At 39.6% G+C, this 21,641-nt stretch overlaps 1 protein-coding gene across 19 annotated transcripts in view; it reads left to right on the top strand.

Moving 5' to 3' along the window:
- The first annotated feature begins 13,687 nt into the window (after positions 1 to 13,687).
- Positions 13,688 to 21,641, top strand: part of ptprk (protein tyrosine phosphatase receptor type K) — a 120,670-nt gene continuing 112,716 nt past the window's right edge. For 18 of the 19 annotated variants that reach the window (XM_086190448.1, XM_086190447.1, XM_086190445.1 and 15 more), the window contains exons 1-2: positions 13,688 to 13,988; positions 19,222 to 19,245. In XM_086190448.1, coding sequence (XP_086046574.1) covers positions 13,907 to 13,988; positions 19,222 to 19,245 — 106 coding nt within the window. In that variant the 5' untranslated portion in view covers positions 13,688 to 13,906. The remainder of the gene's footprint in view (positions 13,989 to 19,221; positions 19,246 to 21,641) is intronic. The other variant, XM_086190436.1, reaches the window with a different exon arrangement.

Genomic DNA, 21,641 nt, shown 5'->3' with positions numbered 1-21,641 from the left:
TTTAACTGTATGGTGAACTCTAAAATCTGAAAGAGTAACTTTATTCAGATCTGTTTTGTCAAAAATACTACAACACTGAATTATATAATATAATATATTAAATAATCCATTGAATTAGGTGGCAGGTGAAAGCGTAGCCTTTTCTCTCCCTCTCCCACCCTCCTCTGGCCCATATAAAGGCTTTGATACATCATCAAATATTGTTTCATTGTTCAAGGAATTAATACAATATTATATTATGATCACAATTATGATTTACTCCCTTAATATGTTCATGGAATAGATTTTAATTCTTTTTGATGAGATATTGAAAGTCCTGTCTGTGTGCCTCAGCTGTCCCCTCCCTTTTGTTGAACCAAGCCTCATGAGAGGGATTCACAGATTGAACGGATGAGATTACATGTATCACCTGCAGGAAGTATAAAACATCGCTGCATTCATAGAGCTATCTTCCAGATTAGATAGATTAGAAAACACGCTGTACTGCGTCAAGAAATCCAACAGGGCAACATGTTGAGGTGAACCACAGATGGAAGGGATTTATCAAACTGTGGCAGGTTCCACAAACCCACACCCAACTTACATCGAAACAAAAATTGTTGCCGGGTGACACAGAAACGCCAGACAGGATTCCAGTCACTGTTAATTAGTCGTTGATGAATCGTTGTATTGATTGTACTCATGATACAAATATTACGTTTTAAATTGATAGTCACTAAAAAGTAAAGTCATATCATTATCTGATACTATAAAACAATAAATATTAGTCTCCTTTTTAATGAGTTGAAAAAAGTGTTCGCCAAGAGATTTTGTCCAGACTCTGCGTATAAACTATGTTCCCATGAGATTCCTTTTGAAGTGGGGAAGAATTCTGTTACTATTTGCTTTAAAATGTGACAAGTTGAACAAATTTTTTGAAAAAATGAAGAAAAACTATTAAAAAGTGTTATGCATCTGTCTGCACTGTCACGAATTTCAGTTTGAACACATTGTTATCTTGGACTTTGAAGTTTGGGCTTCAAGTTTGCATTCATCAAGGACTGTAATATTGATACTAATTTTAAAAGCAATAATTTTATTTGTAGAGGCCTTTTTCAAGCAAAAAGCTCAATCAGGTGAGAGAAAATAAAAAAATAAAAATAAATAAAAGCAGTAGCAATAATTAAGAAATAAAAAGTAAAGCAATAACTGCTGGGATCCAAAGCGACTGCCCCGTCTCCTGCGTTTCCTTGCCCCTACTGTTCTTTACTGTAGTTGTCTGTCTTCCCTGTCTTTCCTCGTCCGCATGTGTTGGGTGCGAATTCAGATTCGGCTCTCACTCTCATCTCTGTATAGAAGCCTTGTCTGACTCTCCACTCTTTCCATGTTGATCCTTCTGTGCCCTGCCACTCTCACGTCCAGGCCTCAGTGTCCTCAAGTGTTGTCCTCATTCCCAGTCCCAGCCCTTAACCTCACTAGCACTTACTCTTATAAAATTAACTCCTCTACCATACGCTCTAAGCATAACACAAATATGGTTATATTATTGTACAGTTTATATTATTTACTACAGGAAAATAGAGGGCAGGTGGCACGGTGGTGCAGTGGTCAGCACTGTCACCTCACAGCAAGAAGGTTCTGGGTTCAAGTCCCGGCTCCATCACAGGATCTTTCTGTGTGAGTCTCCATGTTCTCCCTGTTCCTGTGTGGGTTCTCTCTGGTACTCCAGCTTCCTCCCACAGTCCAAAGACATCAAGAGGGGACGAGGCTGATTGATACTCTAAATTGACTGTAGGTGTGACTGTGAGTGTGAATGGTTGTCTGTCTCTATGTGTTGGCCCTGTGATGGACTGGTGACCTGTCCAGGGTGAACCCCGCCTCTCACCTGAAGGCTGCTGGGATAGGCTCCAGCCCCCCGCGACCCTTAACAGGATAAGTGGTACAAAATGGATGGATGGATGGATGGAAGAGAGAATGCAGATGAGACATTTGGTACCCGACCTAACCCTTTGTTGTACGAACTGCCCTTTTTACCCTTTCTTAACAGAAAGTCGAAAGTTTTTGTGCATTTCTTCTTTCACACAGCTTTCATCCATTCATTCATTCTCCTGCTCGGCCTGTGTTTCCCTCTCCATTCTCTCTTTTTATATTAAATTCAACTCTGGTCTCAAGCCTCTTTTCTAGGTCTGTCTCCTCTCCTCCCAGACAACTTTTGTTGATCTGCAGGTCAATAACACTAATTCAAGGAGCTGTGGAATCAAAATGATGGGAGTCTGAATTGAAACGACAGGGGCTTTGGAACACAAATAACAAAGCATAACTCAAATTTGATCTTGAGCACAATCTTCATGTGTTCCTTGTGTGACCTTCAGTCTGGCCATCACACCCTCGAATGTTCTTGGGAACACGGATGCTTTTATCCGAAGTAATGTCAGAAAACTTAGCATGCTGAACTGTGTATGTAAGAAAATAAGACACAGCTAGACGGCACTCAGAAAGGGTATTCCTTGTCGGGGTGATATGACATCATCACATCCAGATCCTGATCGATTGCTCCTCCCTTAATTCTGTCATTCTGCTGTTGTCTAAATCGTGCACAACTTTTTGAGTTATGCTGTTTAATGACAGACAAACAAATGCTGGTGACAACAAAACCTCCTTGTAAGGGGTAACAAATTGATCCTTAAATAAAAAAAAAATTTAAAAAAGATCCTCACAATCAAGCTTTTATCCAGAAATTTCATGATACAAATGCCTGACTTTTTTTCTCCATAATATGAGGTGGGTTTCAAAGAAACTGGTAAAAACCTGCAATCCCCCATCCTAAGTTTCCATGGGTTAAGGGTAGTTCAATAGTTTTTGAAAAACCCTGAATGCAGACAAACAGCAATGAAAGCATTTATTCCTCGGCAAAAGTGAAAAAAATCAGCAGGAAATGAATTATAAATCCTCAGTTCTCTGACACAGATTACCTCTGACTTCAGAACACCTGTAGGCCCAAAATTTCTAGCAGACAGTTGTGAAAGATCTGTACAACAGCAGATTTGATGAATGAAAACTTCTGAATATCAGTGAAAACACACAATTGTCTGTTTTATTTTGCTCGACTTCCGTCTGTCCTGGTTGATTCTGTCTCCTGGAAGCTCAGGGTTTTTGATTATCTGCTCTAAAACAGACACAACACTCACTCCCACCATCCACCTGTCGTTACCAGCTGGCAGATACACCTGGCTCACCGGCATCAGCCAAAAAAGGGAACGTATCCATGGTAACCATATGGTGTTGGCCTGGTATCGTGGGCATTGTCATGGTGACAGAAGAACAGAGTGGGCAGAGCTAGTCTTATAAGTCAGATCAGTATCACACACATACACGCATGCGCACACACACACATACACGAACATTGTACTTGTATGCTTGTGAGAACCTTCATTGACATATAGCCCCTTACATTAACCAGTGCTACTAAACCCAAGGCTGCACCTAAAATTAATTCTCATCCTAACTAACTTAATCTATCCTTTACTGACTACACACAATCACACATTCAACCTCACGCTTAAAATGTGTGAAATATAATCACAATCACAATCAGTCATCTATGTTGTATGGTACCTTTCAAAGTAATAAAACTCACAAAGTGCTTCACAAAAAATGTTTAAAATTTAAGACAATAAGACAATAAATGTTGATAAAAAAACACATATATATCAGCAAATAAAGCCCAAACAACAATAGCATATGGCCCCAAGGTAAGCTAAAAACCCAGATTTGATATTAAACTGTTTATTTCTCTTCATCCTGTTTCTTTGTTAGGTATGCTTTCAATTTAAGAGTGCTTGTGATCACTTGTAAGCCGGAACATTGGTTCCTGCTTGGAAATATCGATGATGACGCAAAAATGTACTCCATCAAAGCAATTTTTTTCTGATTTTATCTCCACTCGAATTACTCAAGATTCTCCATCCATCCATGGATGGATGGATGGAGCCTATCCCAGCAGCCTTCAGGCGAGAGGCAGGGTTCACCCTGGACGGGTCACCAGTCCATCGCAGGGCCAACACATAGAGACAGACAACCATTCACACTCACAGCCACACCTACGGTCAATTTAGAGTATCAATCAGCCTTGTCCCCTCTTGATGTCTTTGGACTGTGGGAGGAAGCTGGAGTACCAGAGAGAACCCACACAGGAACAGGGAGAACCTGCAGACTCACACAGAAAGATCTTAGCTTCAAACCGGGCCTCAAACCAGGAACCTTCTTGCTGTGAGGTGACAGTGCTGACCACTGCACTAGTGTCCCACCCACATGGTACTTAAAAGTTTTCTTTAAATTTTAAAGCCTTTTATGTCTCAAGAATGATGGTGGAAACAAAGTGACTGAACTATGCCACGGATATTAAACATCGGTATATCGGACGAAGTAGAAGCGTGAAACTAGCTTGATATTAAGCTAATGCGGTACAGTTTGTTCATTAGGTAAGATTTGCTACTGTTACTTCTTTCTTCTTGAAACTTATTTTGAGGAAAAACTTGATACCTTTTGGGCATGTATGGTAAAGCTAACTTCTGAGTTAGCCTCTCAGGAATATGTCATCATTGCAACACTCCATGAAGTGTTAGGTGCCATTAGCTTTTAATTTTTGTCTTTTTTTTAATCAAAATTTAATGTTATCTGTCAAATCCTTGGCTGCTTCAAGGTTTGTACATGATATGTAATACATACATGGGTTTAGTGGGATGTGTCCTCTGCTAATTGTACTGCTGATTCAGTTACAAGAATAAAGCAGACATCTTTTTACTTGCATATATAATCACATTTGTTTGTACGTGTGTTTGACATTAACAGCACGATCATAGAAGCTCTTCTCTCTTACATTTCCTCTTCTAAACTTAAACTTTTACTCAGCAACAAGAACTGAACAAACTGAGTGCTGATCTGGCAGGTTATCACTTTACAGAAGGTCCACAGCTTTTTGCCGAGCCAGTAGCTGGACTGAGACACAACCAACTGTGTCTTTCTTGGCTGAATCTGAGCACTGCTAGCAATGTGAGAAAACTGCAGTTGAAGCATCGACTAACCCTTCGTCCTGATGCCCAGAGAAGAGAGTGTATGTGAAGTGGCCAAGACATTAAAGGGATAGTTTGTAAGTGTGTTAACAAGCTTGTGCCAATCTGTTTTGTCTCTTAATACTTGTGTTTCTATGTCATTGCATGTTCTTAACAAATTGGAGACATTTACCAAAAAAAAAAGAAAAAAAAAAGCTTATTCCTTGCAAAACAGTAGAATATCTAATGCCATCAACATTACAAAAAGCTGTAAAATACAGATTAAAAGAAGAGGTCATTGGTCATATACAGCCAACTACCAGTGAAAAATCAAGATGGATCTTGATTAATTGCTTTCAGGTAAGTGAATTGTAATTGTTCTTTAGTGCAGGCTAGTATAAGACATGATGCACACTGTCCAGAGACGAGGACAAAGTTCAGAAATAACCAGGAAGACACAGAAAAAGCTGGTCAGACAATTGGGTTAAGAATTTGCTGTATCAGATTCAAAATGAAGAATGGAGTTTCCATCCCCCATTTCACACATGTACTCTTTTTCAAAGAAGATAAAGTTCTCTTCTTTCTGAGTGGTTTCCTTTTCTTTCTTTCTTCTTTTTTCAAATTTTGCTGTTTACATCTACCTTTTTGGATCAAAATACATCACCGGAAACCTGGCTTGTTGTCACATTGTGCTGTAGAGGCCAGAGGACCAGTTACAATGTGAACAAGCCGCAGCTGAATGAGAGAGTTGCACCCATACGAACAGAAGCTGGAGTAATAATGCTATCTCTGCTCTTCACACTGCTACAAGCGACCAACACGCTGAAATGTCAATCTGACAAAGATTTGTATCTTACACAAAGGCCAGCTCAGTTCCTTCTGCGGTTAGTCGCAATGTTAGAGCGAATGTAAACGGGAAAGCACGTTTACAGCATGACTGGTGAAATATTAACAAGCCAGTAGCAGATGTAGCATATTAATAACAGGTTTGGCCAAATGTTTCTCCTGTGTGTGTTAGCACAGTGCAGGGGAGGGAATTCTGGCAACGAGAGATGACAGATGCCCGAATGCACCAACCTTTGAGAGTTATGGCCAGGTTATTAGAAGAATCGCCCTGAACGAGACCGATGTGAGTACACGCTGAGGAAGTTCACGTCATTGTTTCTCACAGTATATGCAGCATGCTGCCAGTGATCGATTTGCTGGGTTAATTATTGAGTGCTACTTTGTTCGCATTGTAACTTTAAAATCTGTCAGTAAGAAATAAGACAAATGTTTTGAGCACATAATCACAGAGTAGATTCAAAGTACAATGACTGATTTAAGATTTAAACATGCAAATAACATCTAAGATATTCCAAATATAATGTTGGCTTCATGCTTACTGCAAAAATAAAGCCCAGCTGCAGAAGTTTGTCTACAATGTCATGCTTGTTGAGAATGATTTCCTTTTCCTCCCTCACGTGTTGTTACTTCAGTGCAGTCAAATATGCATAGAGGGTTTACTGTGCCTGCGCTTGTGTGGCTTCACTGTGTTTGGAGGTGGTTTCTGTTTGGAAAAGTTTGAGCATGAGCTAATAAGACGTAGTTTAGTTCCTCTGTGGGAACAATTTTGTTTTTCACGCGTAGGGTGTGATTTTTTATTATTTATGAAGATGTGATTTTGATATCGGCACTGCTGTAAATATTTTACACACGCACACACAAACCACTCTTTATTGCATATTTGATTAGGATTCAACAACATGTTGAAAGGTGAAATGTTGTCAGATTAAAAACTTGTAATCCCCTCCTGAGCAAATTGTTTTCAGAACATGTTGGGAACCTATATTTAAAATAAACTATCAAGCAGATGATCAGTTCACTTAAATCTGCTTACAGACGACTTTCCCTCAGCGACAGTTGTTGTTACCACATCTCTCCACACCAGAGAGCATAAAACTCAATGTCATGCTGGTTGAATGATGAGCTGCAAAACTGGCTTGTTACTTGGTAAGACTGTGTGAGTGTGTAAAGTATGCAAAAGTGCATATTTGTGTGCATGTGTGTTTGCACACTCCCACACCAGGTTGCATACCTCTAACCTGAGTATGTGTGAGAGGACTATCGCTCACATGCTTGCTCTCCCTGCCTTTTTTCTTCCAAATATAAACAAACTCTCACACAGCCGTTTTCTTTGCTGCAACCTTGAGACTGAACATGAACGAGTATATCTCTCACACACAGACCCCAATGATGTACCTTTGTGTATGTGTATGGAGCTCTGCCAGTTCTGGCTGCGAAAATAAAACTTCCTTCCTCTCAAATGTAGAATATTTTATTGTTGACTTGGATTTTTCTATGAAATCACCACTACCTGAACTTTGACTTCTAACTGACCTTAGCTGCAGTTGAATCAAGACTTGATTTAAACAAGTTTGGAGTGTAACTTTCTTGGTCATTATAAAATATACAAATGTAAGCGGAGTGTCACTGCACATCATGTTTAACAGAGGCTTTGATGTGGATTCAGTCCATACTCATGTAAGTGAATAAGAGTTGTGAAAAGAAAAGTTAAAGCCTGAAGGTTGACATTTTTCTAAAGTTGCTCTGGAAATAAATGACTTTCCACATGTCTGCTCAATACAGTTTTTGTTCCTTTGTGCGTGTGTGCGTATGTGTGTGTGTGTGTGTGTGTGTGTGTGTGTGTGTGTGTGTGTGTGTGAGAGAGAGAGAGAGAGATTCTGGTCTGAATTATACTTATAATATATATTACATTTTCCAAATATACTATAGATTATTTAACACTGATGATTTTGATCATCACCGATAAACATGCACTAAACCTTATTCACTTCTGTATTTTTATGTCTATTCATGTGTCTATCCATAAAAAGAAAATGGGCCTGAATTTTCCGTTCTAAACATGATCCTGTACTCTTCATTAAGAGCTGCACAAAACGGTATGTTTGAATGATCAAATGACCACAACAGTGTTTTAATGTGTTTTGGTATCTTTTGGTCTTTTGTTTTGGTTTAATGGAACGCTCGAGCCAGATTTATTCTTTATACGCCAACGACATGTGGCTCCCATTCTTCACAACAGCATCCATCACATCAGGGCTACAGAATCGATCAAGATCATTGGCAGAATTGATGGCTTGTGTTTTCTTGTATAATTTCCACTAGTGACTGAGATGTTGCAAGAGAAGTCAATACGATATACATATTTTTGGGGGGGAAAAAAATGCCAGTTTGTATCTTTTTATAGTAATATGGCATGACAGTTGTCGAGCAACCGTCTAGCAACGTGGTTCGATCCTCACGTGGCCCGGTGACCATGTCGAAGTATCCTTGAGCAAGATATTGACCCCTAATTGCTGCTGATGGCCCTGTAACAGACTGAATAGAAGTGGATGGCATAATTAAAACAGTAGAACCCTGTCATTCTCATGAAGTGAATGAAACAATGTGGGAACTATGATTAAGCTGAAAATGGTCCCGTTCCATATATGATACACCAAGTGATGACCAAAACCATTTATCCTCTATTTTTACAACCGCAAAAGCGAACAGTACTACGGTACAGGGTAGCCCTCTGCAAACACAAATGTAAATTACATTAAATGTTTAAGTTGTGTACCCCGTCAGAATTTCCAAATCTTATTAATTGAAATTTATCAAATTGTGTCCCTAGTGATGTATGATGTTCAGAACAATGCATCAAATAATGGCTGGGGGAAGGGCAAGAAAAATCTGATGAAGCATTTTCAATGGAAGTTAAATTCACTCCGAAGAGTGTGTCTCCAAATGGTTGAATTACTTTTACAGGGAAAGGAATGTATGCTAAATATACTGTATATGTTTGACATACATATAGCATATATGAAGTGAACATGAAGGCAAGGACGCTTTGTGTTAAATGTAAATCCAGGTTTATTTTATTTTAACTGCTGTTTCACTTACACAAATTCACGATGTGTGTGTGTGTGTGTGTGTGTGTGTGTGTGTGTGTGTGTGTGTGTGTGTGTGTGTGTGGTTCGGACAAGCCTATTCAAGACTTACCACACTCCAGAATAATAGTAATCAAAAGTGTGAAATGATGCGTAATGAACTGAATTAATATTTATTTCAAAAATTAGTTTTTTTTTTTTAAATGCACCCACATTTTGCCTTGATCTCCAGATGGCACAAAAAAAGCCGAGCCTAATGGCAGAATCACTGGGATTCAGGTTCAGGACCACCTAATTTTGCAAGTTTGTTTCCAAATAATGATTGAAACATTGAAAGACTTATGGCATTGGAAGGATCTCATTTTAATCATAACAGAGTGAAGGTTGTTTGAGAAAATATAACACTGCCATTTCTCTTCAGACTGTAAAAGAATTGAATGAAAAAAAAATCAAATAAGCTGACCTCAAATCTGTCTTTGTTCTCTTCTTTCTGGTTATTCCTGTCAGATATCTTCCTGTCTTCACACCTGACATAACCCTCAGTTTTTGTTTCTGTGTTCAAAATTTTTTTGTGTGTTTTTAACCAAATGATTTGAATGATAAAGTCACATTTCTACATTCTCAAAATCTCAAGATTTAAAAAAAAATAAACTAATCATCCGTCCAACTTAATTTTCAGCTTAAGGTCAGTTTATTTGTCAGTTTATTCTTATATATATGTCCATACACACACACACACATATTCATTTTCTTATTTTAGCATGCGAACATTTTCTATTTAACGCTATGCTGAAGAAATTGATGGAAATCTCATCAGCAAGGAACTTAGACAAACATTTGACTTAATGGATCAAAATTAAGAGTATTTATTCAACTTAATCACCCAGACATATAACATGATAATTCTAAAATTGGTAAAAAAAATAAATTAAAAAAAGGGGTATTTCGAAGACAGGAGCTATTGTTGAAAATTTATATTAAGAATACCATACAGAATCACAAAAAAACCCTAAATCATTCAATGTGTTTGAGAATCATGGTTGACGTCCACCAGCCACCTTAAGCAACCATCTTGCGCTGGCTTTTCATAGCACAGGGTGGTTCTGCCATCAAGATAGCTTAAGACCCCTCACCCTCTAATCTGAACTCCTAATTTAACATAGGGCCTTGTTTTATAGGTGAAATATCCTTGAATGAACAAGAGGATAACCCTGCAGTTTCAAGTGGGTGGAAACAAGTTAAATAATTCTCAGATTTTAGTAACACAACTCTGGTGAGGACCAATAACAGCAAAGGATGCCACTGATTGACAGATGAGAAAACTGGAAAATCATCTTGACTGTTACCTTGAAAACGGACCCTGGAATGTCGGTGAGCAAACTGTCACTGGAAAAGTGAGCGGCGAATCACTATATATGTGTACACAACTTACTGGTGAGTAAGGCCTTTTCTGAAAATGCACCATATATCAGACACTGATGATACATTTGGACGCACTACTGAGCTACCGGTGAGCTTTTGTGAGAACTGTGACAGGGTAAATTGTCGCAAATTGCTTGCAAATAAACAATGTACCTGGTCACTGGGGCATCTGGTGCTTACAAATAGAAATGTATTTAAGATTGCTGTTCTTTCAGAGCGCAGGGATTTTTCATGTGTTGACTAAGCTCCAGTCAACCTGTTCTGGTATTACACAGCAATGACTACCTACCTCATTGCTGACTTTTGCCAGCGGAAGTCAGGTTAAGAGTTTCCGCATGATGGTTTTGTTTGATTTGAGGGACAGAAACAAGGTAGAAACATTTTCAAGGCACTGCACACTAGAACGCACATGGTGACATAAAAAAAAGAGGTAGAGAAATACCATGAAAGTGTAAACAATAACGGCGGCAGTGTGCTGCAGTGGTCAGCACTGTCGCCTCACAGCAAGAAGGTTCCAGGTTCGAGCCCCGGCTCCATCACAGGATCTTTCTGTGTGAGTCTCCATGTTCTCCCTGTTCCTGTGTGGGTTCTCTCTGGTACTCCAGCTTCCTCCCACAGTCCAAAGACATCAAGAGGGGACGAGGCTGATTGATACTCTAAATTGACCGTAGGTGTGACTGTGAGTGTGAATGGTTGTCTGTCTCTATGTGTTGGCCCTGTGATGGACTAGCGACCTGTCCAGGGTGAACCCTGCCTCTCACCTGAAGGCTGCTGGGATAGGCTCCACCCCCCACGCACCCTTAACAGGATAAGTGGTAGAAAATGGATGGATGGATGTAAACAATAAAATCCCTATTTAAACCCTTAAAAGTTTATTTTAACTCATCTCAAAACATAAAACATCTGTGACAACGGGGTTAGGAATGTGTACATCCGATCTTTATTGAGGAAACGGGAAAGTGGACTGGTGATGGTCATTACAGCAGATTTCCAGCATGCTACACATACCTGAGTGTGTAAAAGCTGGATGCATGAATGCATATAAAAGTACCTTGACAGCAGAGGGTAAGAAGTAACTGCAAATCACAATCTGAAACTTGCAAACACATCAAAGTCATGCTGCTGTTTGTAATGGCAGGGTGACAATGATTCACATTCTGAAGCAAAGTCATAGAATCAGGAGGATGTTTGGTGTAAGGACACTCAGGTTTATTTACAGGACAATTGAGGCTAGACATTCATATTTACTGCTCAGACAATATCAGAACAAGAACCTGCAGCCCAAACAAACAACCCCCAAGACATATATTGTCTCTCCTGGTACTTAAGTCTGCTCTTGCAAATAACTCAGACACAAAGAAGAAGAGGTTTGTAGGATAATTACCTCTGCCAGAGGGACAGGATGTAATGTTTTCAGAGATGTTTGTCTGTCTGTAGGATTATGTAAAAACTATGAGGCTGATTTTCACCAAACTTTGTGGACGATGTGACATGGGCCCAGGAAGACCCCTTTAAATATTGGAGAAGACCATTCAAGCTTCCACTAAGTGGCAACAGGAGAGAAAAAAATATGTCCCCCTTGATGTAGCCATCCTTGTGAGTCAACCAGACCCATCTCAGATTTGATTGAAAACATCTAAAAATTTGGGTTACTGTAAGTTTTTGATTAACAGTATTACTGTAGCGAGGAGGTAAAAACCTTTGACTGGACTCCACATGGTCAGATGTTTTCCAAACATCACACATTTAATGAGCAACTCTTTAATGAGATTCCCGACCTGAGGATCACTACGAGCGCGATTTGAACGGCAGACATAGCGCTACCTAGTGGTTAAAGTAAGTACACCTACTGTATCAAATTTCTTGAGATTTACATCAAAATTACACCGCATGGTCATCACACGATGAACAGTATCATATAGTAAGTGTGTGTTTTCTAACACCATCTAGTGACTCCACTTATCACTGTTTGCAGCTTTAAACTCCACATGGTAAACTGGTTCAAACACGTAAGCTCCAGGAGCCAAAGTTGAATCAGTGGAAGCATGCACTCGCTGAATGCTTCCTACTTTCTTCCTGTGTGGATACATGATCTGTTAAGCAGTAAAATACACAAATGCTTGTAAAAGAAGTGATTAACAGCTCTAAATGTAGCCGTCTGGCATTTGAGACAATTAATACACAAGTTATCCTTAAATTAACGTGCCAAGGCAAGGTAAATAACTTTTGATAAGAAAGTTCTTTCAAAAAAAATAAAGTTTTATGTTCACAGTCTAGTATTCATCCACAAGGTCTCCTTTGATTCAAACCGAAACAGCAGCTTCTGGTTATACAGCTTGATGACATTGCAGAGTCAAACGGTTTGCTGTGGTAAAAGAGTTTTACATTGCATAGCTATTATGTATTAGCTGACTTCTTTCTGTATTTCAATTGAATTTACAGATACATAAGTACAAACTTATAATAACATATAACCTTGCATTTGTATCTGCATGGTATCTGTTTCTTTAGCATTTCTATCTACACAAGAAGTGGGTTGAATCTTTGTGTCAGGGCCTTGAGCTCATAAATTAAGGCCATTTGCTTTGTCAGTGAGTCTAACAGAGACGAAGCATTGTGACTGGATGATGTCAAAGATGATGACATGTACCAATATAATGTCTCAGGCAGAATGATTGAGATGAGAGGATGAAGCAAGAAGTTGAACAAGAGTAGACAGCTTTTCTAAATGGTTTAAAAATATCCAATCCAATATCTAAATATGCGTTATATCCCAGGCGGAGGGATGGTGGCCTTTTTAAGCCATCAAGGACTTAGAAAAGCACTTATGTGATTTTGGAAATTGAAAAACTGTATAAAATCAAATTCTATTGCATGTTTTCTCGTGGTGTTGAGATACTGCAATGTATTATTGAAGCATACCTTGTCAAATAAAAGCTTCAGTTTAGTTGAATTTCAGGGTCAGTTACATGCTCGCCTTTGGCTTACAGATGTAAATCTAGCCTTTAGATTTTTTTATTACTGGAATGATAACAATACTTTGGACTACAGTGAGGAACACCTCATCCAAAGAAGCCTTTTAACATGAAACAGTACAATACAGAGTGGAAGAAACAATGCAGCAATACATTTAATTATTATTATTTATTATTAATTATAATGACCAATAAAACTGAAAGAAAAAAAATCGCATGACATCGCACTACGATACATGTATTGTTTGTTTTTCAATTAGCTCTGCCTCGTGACGTCACGCAGTCTCGCTGGCAGCTCGCTCGCTCGTCCTCTCCCCCTCTCCCTCTCTCGCGCTCCCTCACTCCGCACGAAACAAAGTGAAGCGTCCGCAAGAGCCCGTTGGAAGCGAAAATAGAGAAACCGGAGAAAGGAGAGAATGGAGCGGTTGACTCCACCACAACAGGAGGAATAATAACCCCGATAAAGTGACTTGAAGAGGACTGGACGCGGAGAAACTCGGCAGAAGAAACTTTCAACGGGAAAACTGTTTCAGACTCCTCTTAAAACATGGATACACTTTTCTCGGTTTTCCTGGGACTCCTGGTTCTCCTCTCGACTGTGGGTAGAGTCTCTGGCCAGTTGGCGACAGGTAAGACGAAACACGGAGTAACGAGAATTTTGGAGCGTTTCGTATGTGAGCTGAGGGCACTTTTGGACCGACGTTCTTTTCACCTCCATCTCTGGGAGCGTTTGAATTCCCGACAGGTGTGTTTTAGGTGGAACAGAAAAGTTAGCCTCCTTGTTGAACATGAACCGTCGCACTCGTTTGATCGTCTCTGCACTGTTTCCACACATCCTCGAGTTCGGGAGACGCCGTTTAAGTGAAATGAATGTTTTTGTTTTAAATTTTTTTGTCACGGATGAAATCACGCCAGGCGCGTTGAAAACCGCGTGAGATTATCGGAAATCATTGTTGGCTAAATAGTTTGCGCTTAGGTGCAATACAGGCTCTGTTATAAATGTTTTAAACTTAGTTCCGCATCGTATCACACGGGACTGGAAATTGTCTCAATGCAATGGGCTGCATCTTGAAGAGCAGATTTTTTGTGGAAGAAATATACAATTTACTCATAATTCCCAGTAAAGACGGGTTAAAAGGTGCAGCATACAGAGCTGGTATGCGTGGTTACGGGTTAATAACAGGCGTTGTGCGCGGAGTGCGGAGCCGTGTAAACAGTAAGGGGGAGAAAAAGTTCATGGTCTGCACTGAGATCAGCTCTAGTCACTGTGATAGTCCTTCTACATGACTTATTTCACCGTCTGGCAATCTTACAATAATTTGCACATATTAACTTCATGCATTAAACTCCTAATGCGTGCGTTTTTATTTTTCATTTAAAAGCCATTACCCTCCACTGACTTTTGTGTATTTTAAATAATTTTTCTGGAGGACCTCTTGTCTGCCGCGATGTGGAAGTAGTCGCGAGTGCCGACAGCTTTTTCACTCTTTGCAAACCAAATGATGCCCCAACTTTACTTGCGCTGCATGCGGTAATGGTGTCTGATGAAGAGGATGTCCGTGCACTCTTCCGTTCAGAGGTACGGAGCAGATCATGCGGAGATTTTTGTCTTATGCAATTGAGTGTACCACTCTGTGCAGAAACACGTTTGTAAAAGCAAGCTGCAGTTGCTCGGTTTGATACTCCTAAAAGATGATGCTTTTACAAAACTATCTTAAATGTTATTTAAAAAAAAACAAACCCTGCGTGTTGGTGCGGGACCGATCTTCCGCGGAGGAAGCTCCGTACGTATCTGCAGCTCAGACCGGTCTGCATGACTGCTTTGATTTCCGCATTCAGCAGTTGTTCGGGACTGACTTTACTCCACTGAGAGAGACAGAGAAAGAGAGAGAGAGAGGGAGAGAGAGAGAGAGAGAGAGAGAGAGAGAGAGAGAGAAGAGAGATGTGTGTGAAAGTTGACCTCCAAAAATCACAATAAACCCATATAAATCTACATTAAACGACACGCCGCGCTCCATTTACTTGCTGCGCATAACTGGAAACAGTATAAAAATGTCTTTTTCTGCTCCAGTATGAGCTTAGGCGTGTTAATGATTTGCATAAAAATTACACATTAATTACCAGTTCTTCTATGAGCTTTATTGCCTCCCCCTCCCCTTACAACCCACTCTTATATCCCATAACCCCACCCACAGCCCTATTCCCCCCCTCCCTTGAGGCCATTTGGTCCTCAGGGAAACAAACGTGTGGAATTTCTTTGAGGCCTCTTTGGGAATTTGAGTGCTGTTAATTTGCAAGTAAATACTAGATGCTGCTTTACATAGCCTAGAGCGGGAGGTGGGCTATCTTTAGAGTGGAAAGTGGGCTAAAAGAGAAAATTAGTTGTTTGGCTGAATAAAAGATATGGCTGCATAAACAATGTATTTCAGGAAAACCACGAGATTGTTGCTACAGATGCGTAGTTGTCACAAGGGTCCATGAGGCAACCTGCCACTTCTGGCACAACAGTGTTTTCTGCAGAGAAAGAGGACCATCCTTTACTGATCTGTTATTTGTATCTCTTACAGTGCTTAGATCGATGTGTCTGCTTGAGGTTAATGGGCAGATCATTAATATAACCAGTGCCAAGCGTCACTGGGACTTTCAGATCACATTAGAGGTCAGCAGTGAATGAAATCATAGCGAGTCACGGTGGAGATGAGCTGCTACATGGGGACTTGTTGCACCCTGAAATCAAAGACAAGGACAAGAAAAGTCAAAGGAATTAAAACTGTTCATAACTTTGAGTTTGTGGTAAAACGTCCTCTCTCTAAATCTGTCTCATTCCCTCTCTTTATGTTTTAGTTTTCCATTAGAGCGTCACAAGTATAAATGATGGCATATTAAATCATGGCGTTTATACAAACGGGGGGTGGCTCTTGTCTCTGCTCCTCATGCTCCTTTGCTGCAGTTTTGTTTTGGCTTATCACTTACACTGCAATAAATCTGAATGTCTGTCTTGCTGCTTTTACAAAGTCAATGGCGGAGTTTGTGTTAATTTGACAACTTTCTAAATCTGTCACCTCTCTGATCGAGTTGTGACACAGATTTCAGACGTCTTTAATCTTAATGAAGTGAAATAATTGTTTTCCATTAGTGTCTCTGGATGAATTAGAAGGCTGCCGCTGCTACTGAACATCACATCTGAGCCGCTTTAATTATAATTGTAAATTATTTTCCTATTTTGAACATTCCAACCAAGTTGGTTTAATTATAATTACTTTTCAGCTCTATTTGGAGGATGAAATAAAAATGAGGGTTTTTTTTTTTCTGGAGAGAGACATGAGAAAGAGAGAGAGAGAAATGGTGGGAAGGAGGAGAGCAGGAGGAGAATAAAAACAACAAGAAATGTAACCAATGGTTTTTTGGCCGTGGGCATCTCTTCCACTCAAGAGACTGTGAAAACGGAGGGTGTGTGTGTGTGTGTGGTTTTTTTTCTGTTATGTCCTGTGTGTGGAGAAAATATGTGTGTTGCTGTCACTTAAAGAAGGAGAGTGAGGCTGATGCTTTTAAGCCCTCTGGAGTACAGTGGTACAAAGACAAGCACGTGAAATGTTTGCCTCTCATTTAGATTCATGTTAAAATGCCTCCTCATTCTACTCATGCCATGTAAAATGGCGCCAAATCAAAGAGTGTTCTATTTATTTTCTAGTTAAAAGAAATGCTTCAGTCTGCCGCTGTGCAGATCCTTCTTAATGTCTTCTCCTCAAATCAAACGCTACTTTGTTCAGAGCCGATCTGTTTCTACGGTTTTCAATTTAGTGATAGATTAAAAAACTCTCTTTGTAAGTATTGGCTCATTTCTTCAGTCGTTTGGGGATGCAGTCTGCGGGCACAAGAGTGCGTGTGTATGTGTGCAAAATGTAATTAATCTGTTCTGAGAATTCATTAGCTAATCCCTCATTAGGCTGTGTGCATGAATGGATTTGAGGGTTGGTGTTGAAAAATCAACTAGTGGTATATATGACAACCTTTAGGTCTCCTGGTGTAGTTAAATATAGAGTTTGGCAAAGACAGAGTAATAATTGATGCAGTTCAGTTTTTCAGGTTCTAAAAAATAGTATGTGAGATGTGGACGCTGCACACAAATGTGGGTCAAGCAGACTCATGAATCACTTCCAATTTGAAGATTTCATGAACAATCAGGCACCACCCTTCTCTGATACGTCATCACATGTAACTGCTGCAACACACCCACGATTACATGGAACTGCAAGTAATGGGCACTTTCATTATGTTTCATCAGACTGATCATTTTCTAAATTAATTATCCACTCCCCCCCCCCCCCCAAAAAAAAGCCCCCGCAATTCCCCACAGCTCAAAACAGCATGTTTTTGGAGAAGCAGGAATCAGGTAATGAGTTGCTGCTAAAGCAAAAGTGTTGCTGAATAATTCAATGTGGAGTGAATTTTACATCTCAATAGATATCACCATGATAATGTTACAAGGAATTTTGTTGGCAACTGCAATCACGTAGGTAAAACCTTTTACTGTAGCAGTCGTAGTGCTGCAACTTCGGAAATTTTGGAAAAAATGGAATTAATATTGTATCAAATTCTAGAATTTCATACCAGTACCCAATTGTACTTTTTTGGGTACTTTACTTCCTCTATATAATGGAAGAAAAAGTTTATCATTGACAAATGTAGAGTGGTCAAGTTTTGAGAAGTGTTACCTCTCGAGGCCGCTTTCAGCTCAACTACTCTGCCTGTATGTTAAGCTTAAACACATTGTTGGGAAGATGTCAGGTTTAGTTCATTGGAGCTGGTTCATGATGGATGTAAACCATCAGTCAGCTTGCAGGAAGTGAAGCAAGAAGGTGTTAGTCCCACTGGAAATGAAGAGAAGAAGTGCCTCCAAAACAAATCCAGAATCTAGGAACGATCCCATCCCTGGTGAATGATAGTATTACTCCACTGTCATCAATCTCTTTACGGCACTGGTTGGCTCTGGTCACAGCTGTCGGTTCAGGGGATCTTGAAACACACTGCTGCCCTCCTGCACACGTGGCGTACGTGCACGCGCGCGCGTGCACACACACACACATGCACACACACATTGCTAATGACAGATTAAGTAATCAGCACACACAGTTGATTAATTATATTACGGTGTGCAAAAACGTACAGTCCCCCCCGTATGCACAAATGCGAGTAGGAGCATTTGTGTTGCATGCACATGTGTGGTGATAATGTGATTAGATTGAAGACATGGCTGGTGTGTAATGGTCAATTGGCTGAAGACAGTCCTGAGAAAATAATTATTTTTAGGGTTAGCACATGTTTGGGGTGAGGCAGAGGGCAAGGGCTGAAGTCAGCCATGTGCTGGTATCAGTTTGTGTGTGTGAACATGTGCGAGTAATTAGATTGTCTTCACTTCTTCTCAATAAAATGCAAATCGTGCAGGTTTTCTGAAGCTGTTTTTTTTTTTCTCGATATATTCAACAATAGGAAGGATAAAGTGTAGATCTACAATGACTTGCATTTTTTAATATTTTCAAAACCAAACGCTCGTAACAGTATAGATGAAGGATGCAACAATTTTTTTTAAATAGATAAACATGATCTAGTAATATTTTAGATTCCATGTTATTTAGCACCCTTATCTCCTCTGTGCATTGGCTGATACCCTGAGTTCAGACATCATAAATGAGAGACAAAAAGTTAGATCATTAATGTAGAAAAATGTAGATGAAAAAAAGAGAAATTAGCTGCTGTGAATATCCAAGTACACTCAATCTTGTTTTGCATATATGATTATATACTGTCTGTGCATGCTATCAATCTAATTGTCTTATTATTCTCTGCTTCCATTGGACCCAGCTCACATGGGGCGCGCTGAGAAGGGTGAGTTATGATCAGCCAGCTGAGAGCTGAGCTTCATGTCGTCATCATGTAGTTGTCATCCCCATTAGCCTCCACCTTACTTTATTGTGGGATCCTTTAGTTGTTTTTGTGTGATGATTGTTTTATTGGTCTGGACTTTTATTTGTCATCTCATCTTTCAGCCGTTGTGTCATTACTAACAGTCACATTTGAATTACATTCCCATATGTGCGTATCTAGTGATATTTAAACATTTTCAAAGGATGAAAATGTTTAGCAGGACCACAGAACTGTTTACCAGAACTGTTTAATTCAATGTTGAAATCGTTTCAGTGCACGTTGGAAATCGTTTCGAACCGGTGGGGTGTTTGGAGAAGTCTTGTACCAGTGTGCTGTTATCTGCCTCTGTGACTCTGCCAACCTGGCTGTTGGTTAATCTATTTACCATTTGTTGGTGTGTCTCCCTTACTGTGTTCGTCTGTCTCCATCTGTGTGTAGTGAGACAGCTGTCGGGATATTTGAAGTTTCCAGGTGCTGTTTGTTTAGTTGAGCCTGATCTTTATTAAAGGAGATCTGTTTAACTTTGTTCTCTTCTCTTCTCTTCTCTTCTCTTCTCTTCTCTTCTCTTCTCTTCTCTTCTCTTCTCTTCTCTTCTCTCTGTATTTTATTCTTGCTATCACACAGAGACAGAACTGTACACTTCAGCAGCCACACATCTTCCCACTCTGTCTCACACATATCCTCTATCTGTCTTCCCTCCCAGTCTTCCTCTCTTTCACACTCAAGCACTCCCAGCGGCTGGTTATTAATGAGGGAGTTGTTTTTTTGTTGTGAAAGTGACAGGTTAGTAAAATACACCACAGACGCCTCGCACAGTAGAGACAGAGGAATCGCTGTGTAACTGAAGATTTTGGTCTCCCACAAGGCTTTGCTGTGACTGCGTCAAAATCAAACAAAATCATCCTATAATTTGTTGACAAAAATAAAATAAAATAAATCTCGTTTCATTTTATGCAGGGTCACACTCTGGTTAATCCCTTAAAATTCAAAGACGATGTTCTGTACATTTTCATGGCGTGTGTGCGAGTCATAGGATTGTGCAGTTCAATGCTCCAGAACACAAATTATTTAACCCAAAAATAATAGAGACCCTAATGAAAACCCAGCGGGGCAGAAATACTGTCAGTTCATATTAAGCAGGACAGGTTCTTGAAAGGGGTTTTGGCAGGTTCTACATCTGCTTTGGCTAATCTCTGTAGGTTTCACTCAACTCAGTGCCCGAGACGAGATGCAACTACTTTCAATACTCAGGGAGCTTTTGTATTTAAGATTAGAGTTATGAAGGTCAGCAGTTGTTTTTTAATCTGGTTGTGTTTACTGGGTGTGGTCTAGTAGATATTTACACATATTTGGAATTGTGGTAAAGACAAGTTCTTGTTAAATATTAACACTGTTTCTGTGAATCAGCATCTCTGCCTTTTTATCTTAAATGATTTGCTAGTATGACCTTCATATCCAAGGTTGCATTCCTCTACCATTAAATGTAACAAGAAACCCTACTTTTAAGACCAGAAATAAACTACAGACATGTTAACTTGACATATTACAATATTATTGATATTTACATTCTGGGAACTGAACTTGAGGAGGTGATTTTCCAGGTGTCAGCTTTGGGGCTGAAACCTCAACTCTCAAGTTTTACCCGCATTGTTCTGCATGTTTGGCAAATGTTTAATGATACTGGGGCCAAGCCAAACCGCTATGGACAAAAGCACACAAAGGTTGGGGAATTCTGGTGTCTCACTTGGTTGAAGTGTAACTAACCATCCTGGAACTTGAGCCACATCATCACTCTAATGTTCTCTCAAACTTGTTTTTTCCTTTTCCACCAACTAGCTATTAAACCATTACCTCTCCTGTGAAATTAGCCTAAAACACTTTTCCAAGGCAAATTGAATATTGTTGTTGAACCGTTTGGCACACATGCATGGGTTTAGTCCATTTAAAAGGTAACGCACTGAACTTTGTGAAATACTTGTGTTAATACGATGAAAAAGATACTTATTTCTACCTATGTGCAAACAGATGGCCCATTACTTGCAAAAAAACACATTGCCTATTGAACTGATTCAACCTGCTTTTGTATCGTTAAATGGTTTGGACAAATCAAATAGCCCACCTATGGGCTCTCGGTTTTTAACAGGTTAAAGATACAGTTGCCCAAGATTATCTGTATATAAATAACATTTCAGTGGGAATGTCATCCAAAGAGTATTGTTGTAAGGACCAGTGCCTTTTAAGTGCTCTGTCGAGGGTTATTTTTATCTCCTTCAAAACTGTTAAATACACGATTTAGAACAAACTAGGATAAGAAAGACTTTTTAAGTTGTAAAGTAACGTCAAAATTTGTTCAAGAA

The sequence above is a fragment of the Aulostomus chinensis genome, chromosome 20 (genome assembly GCF_037954235.1).
Source record: "Aulostomus chinensis isolate RoL2024-O1b breed Wild chromosome 20, RoL_Achi_v1.0, whole genome shotgun sequence".
Taxonomy (NCBI): Eukaryota; Metazoa; Chordata; class Actinopteri; order Syngnathiformes; family Aulostomidae; genus Aulostomus; species Aulostomus chinensis.
This window is presented reverse-complemented; position numbering and strand designations above follow the sequence as displayed.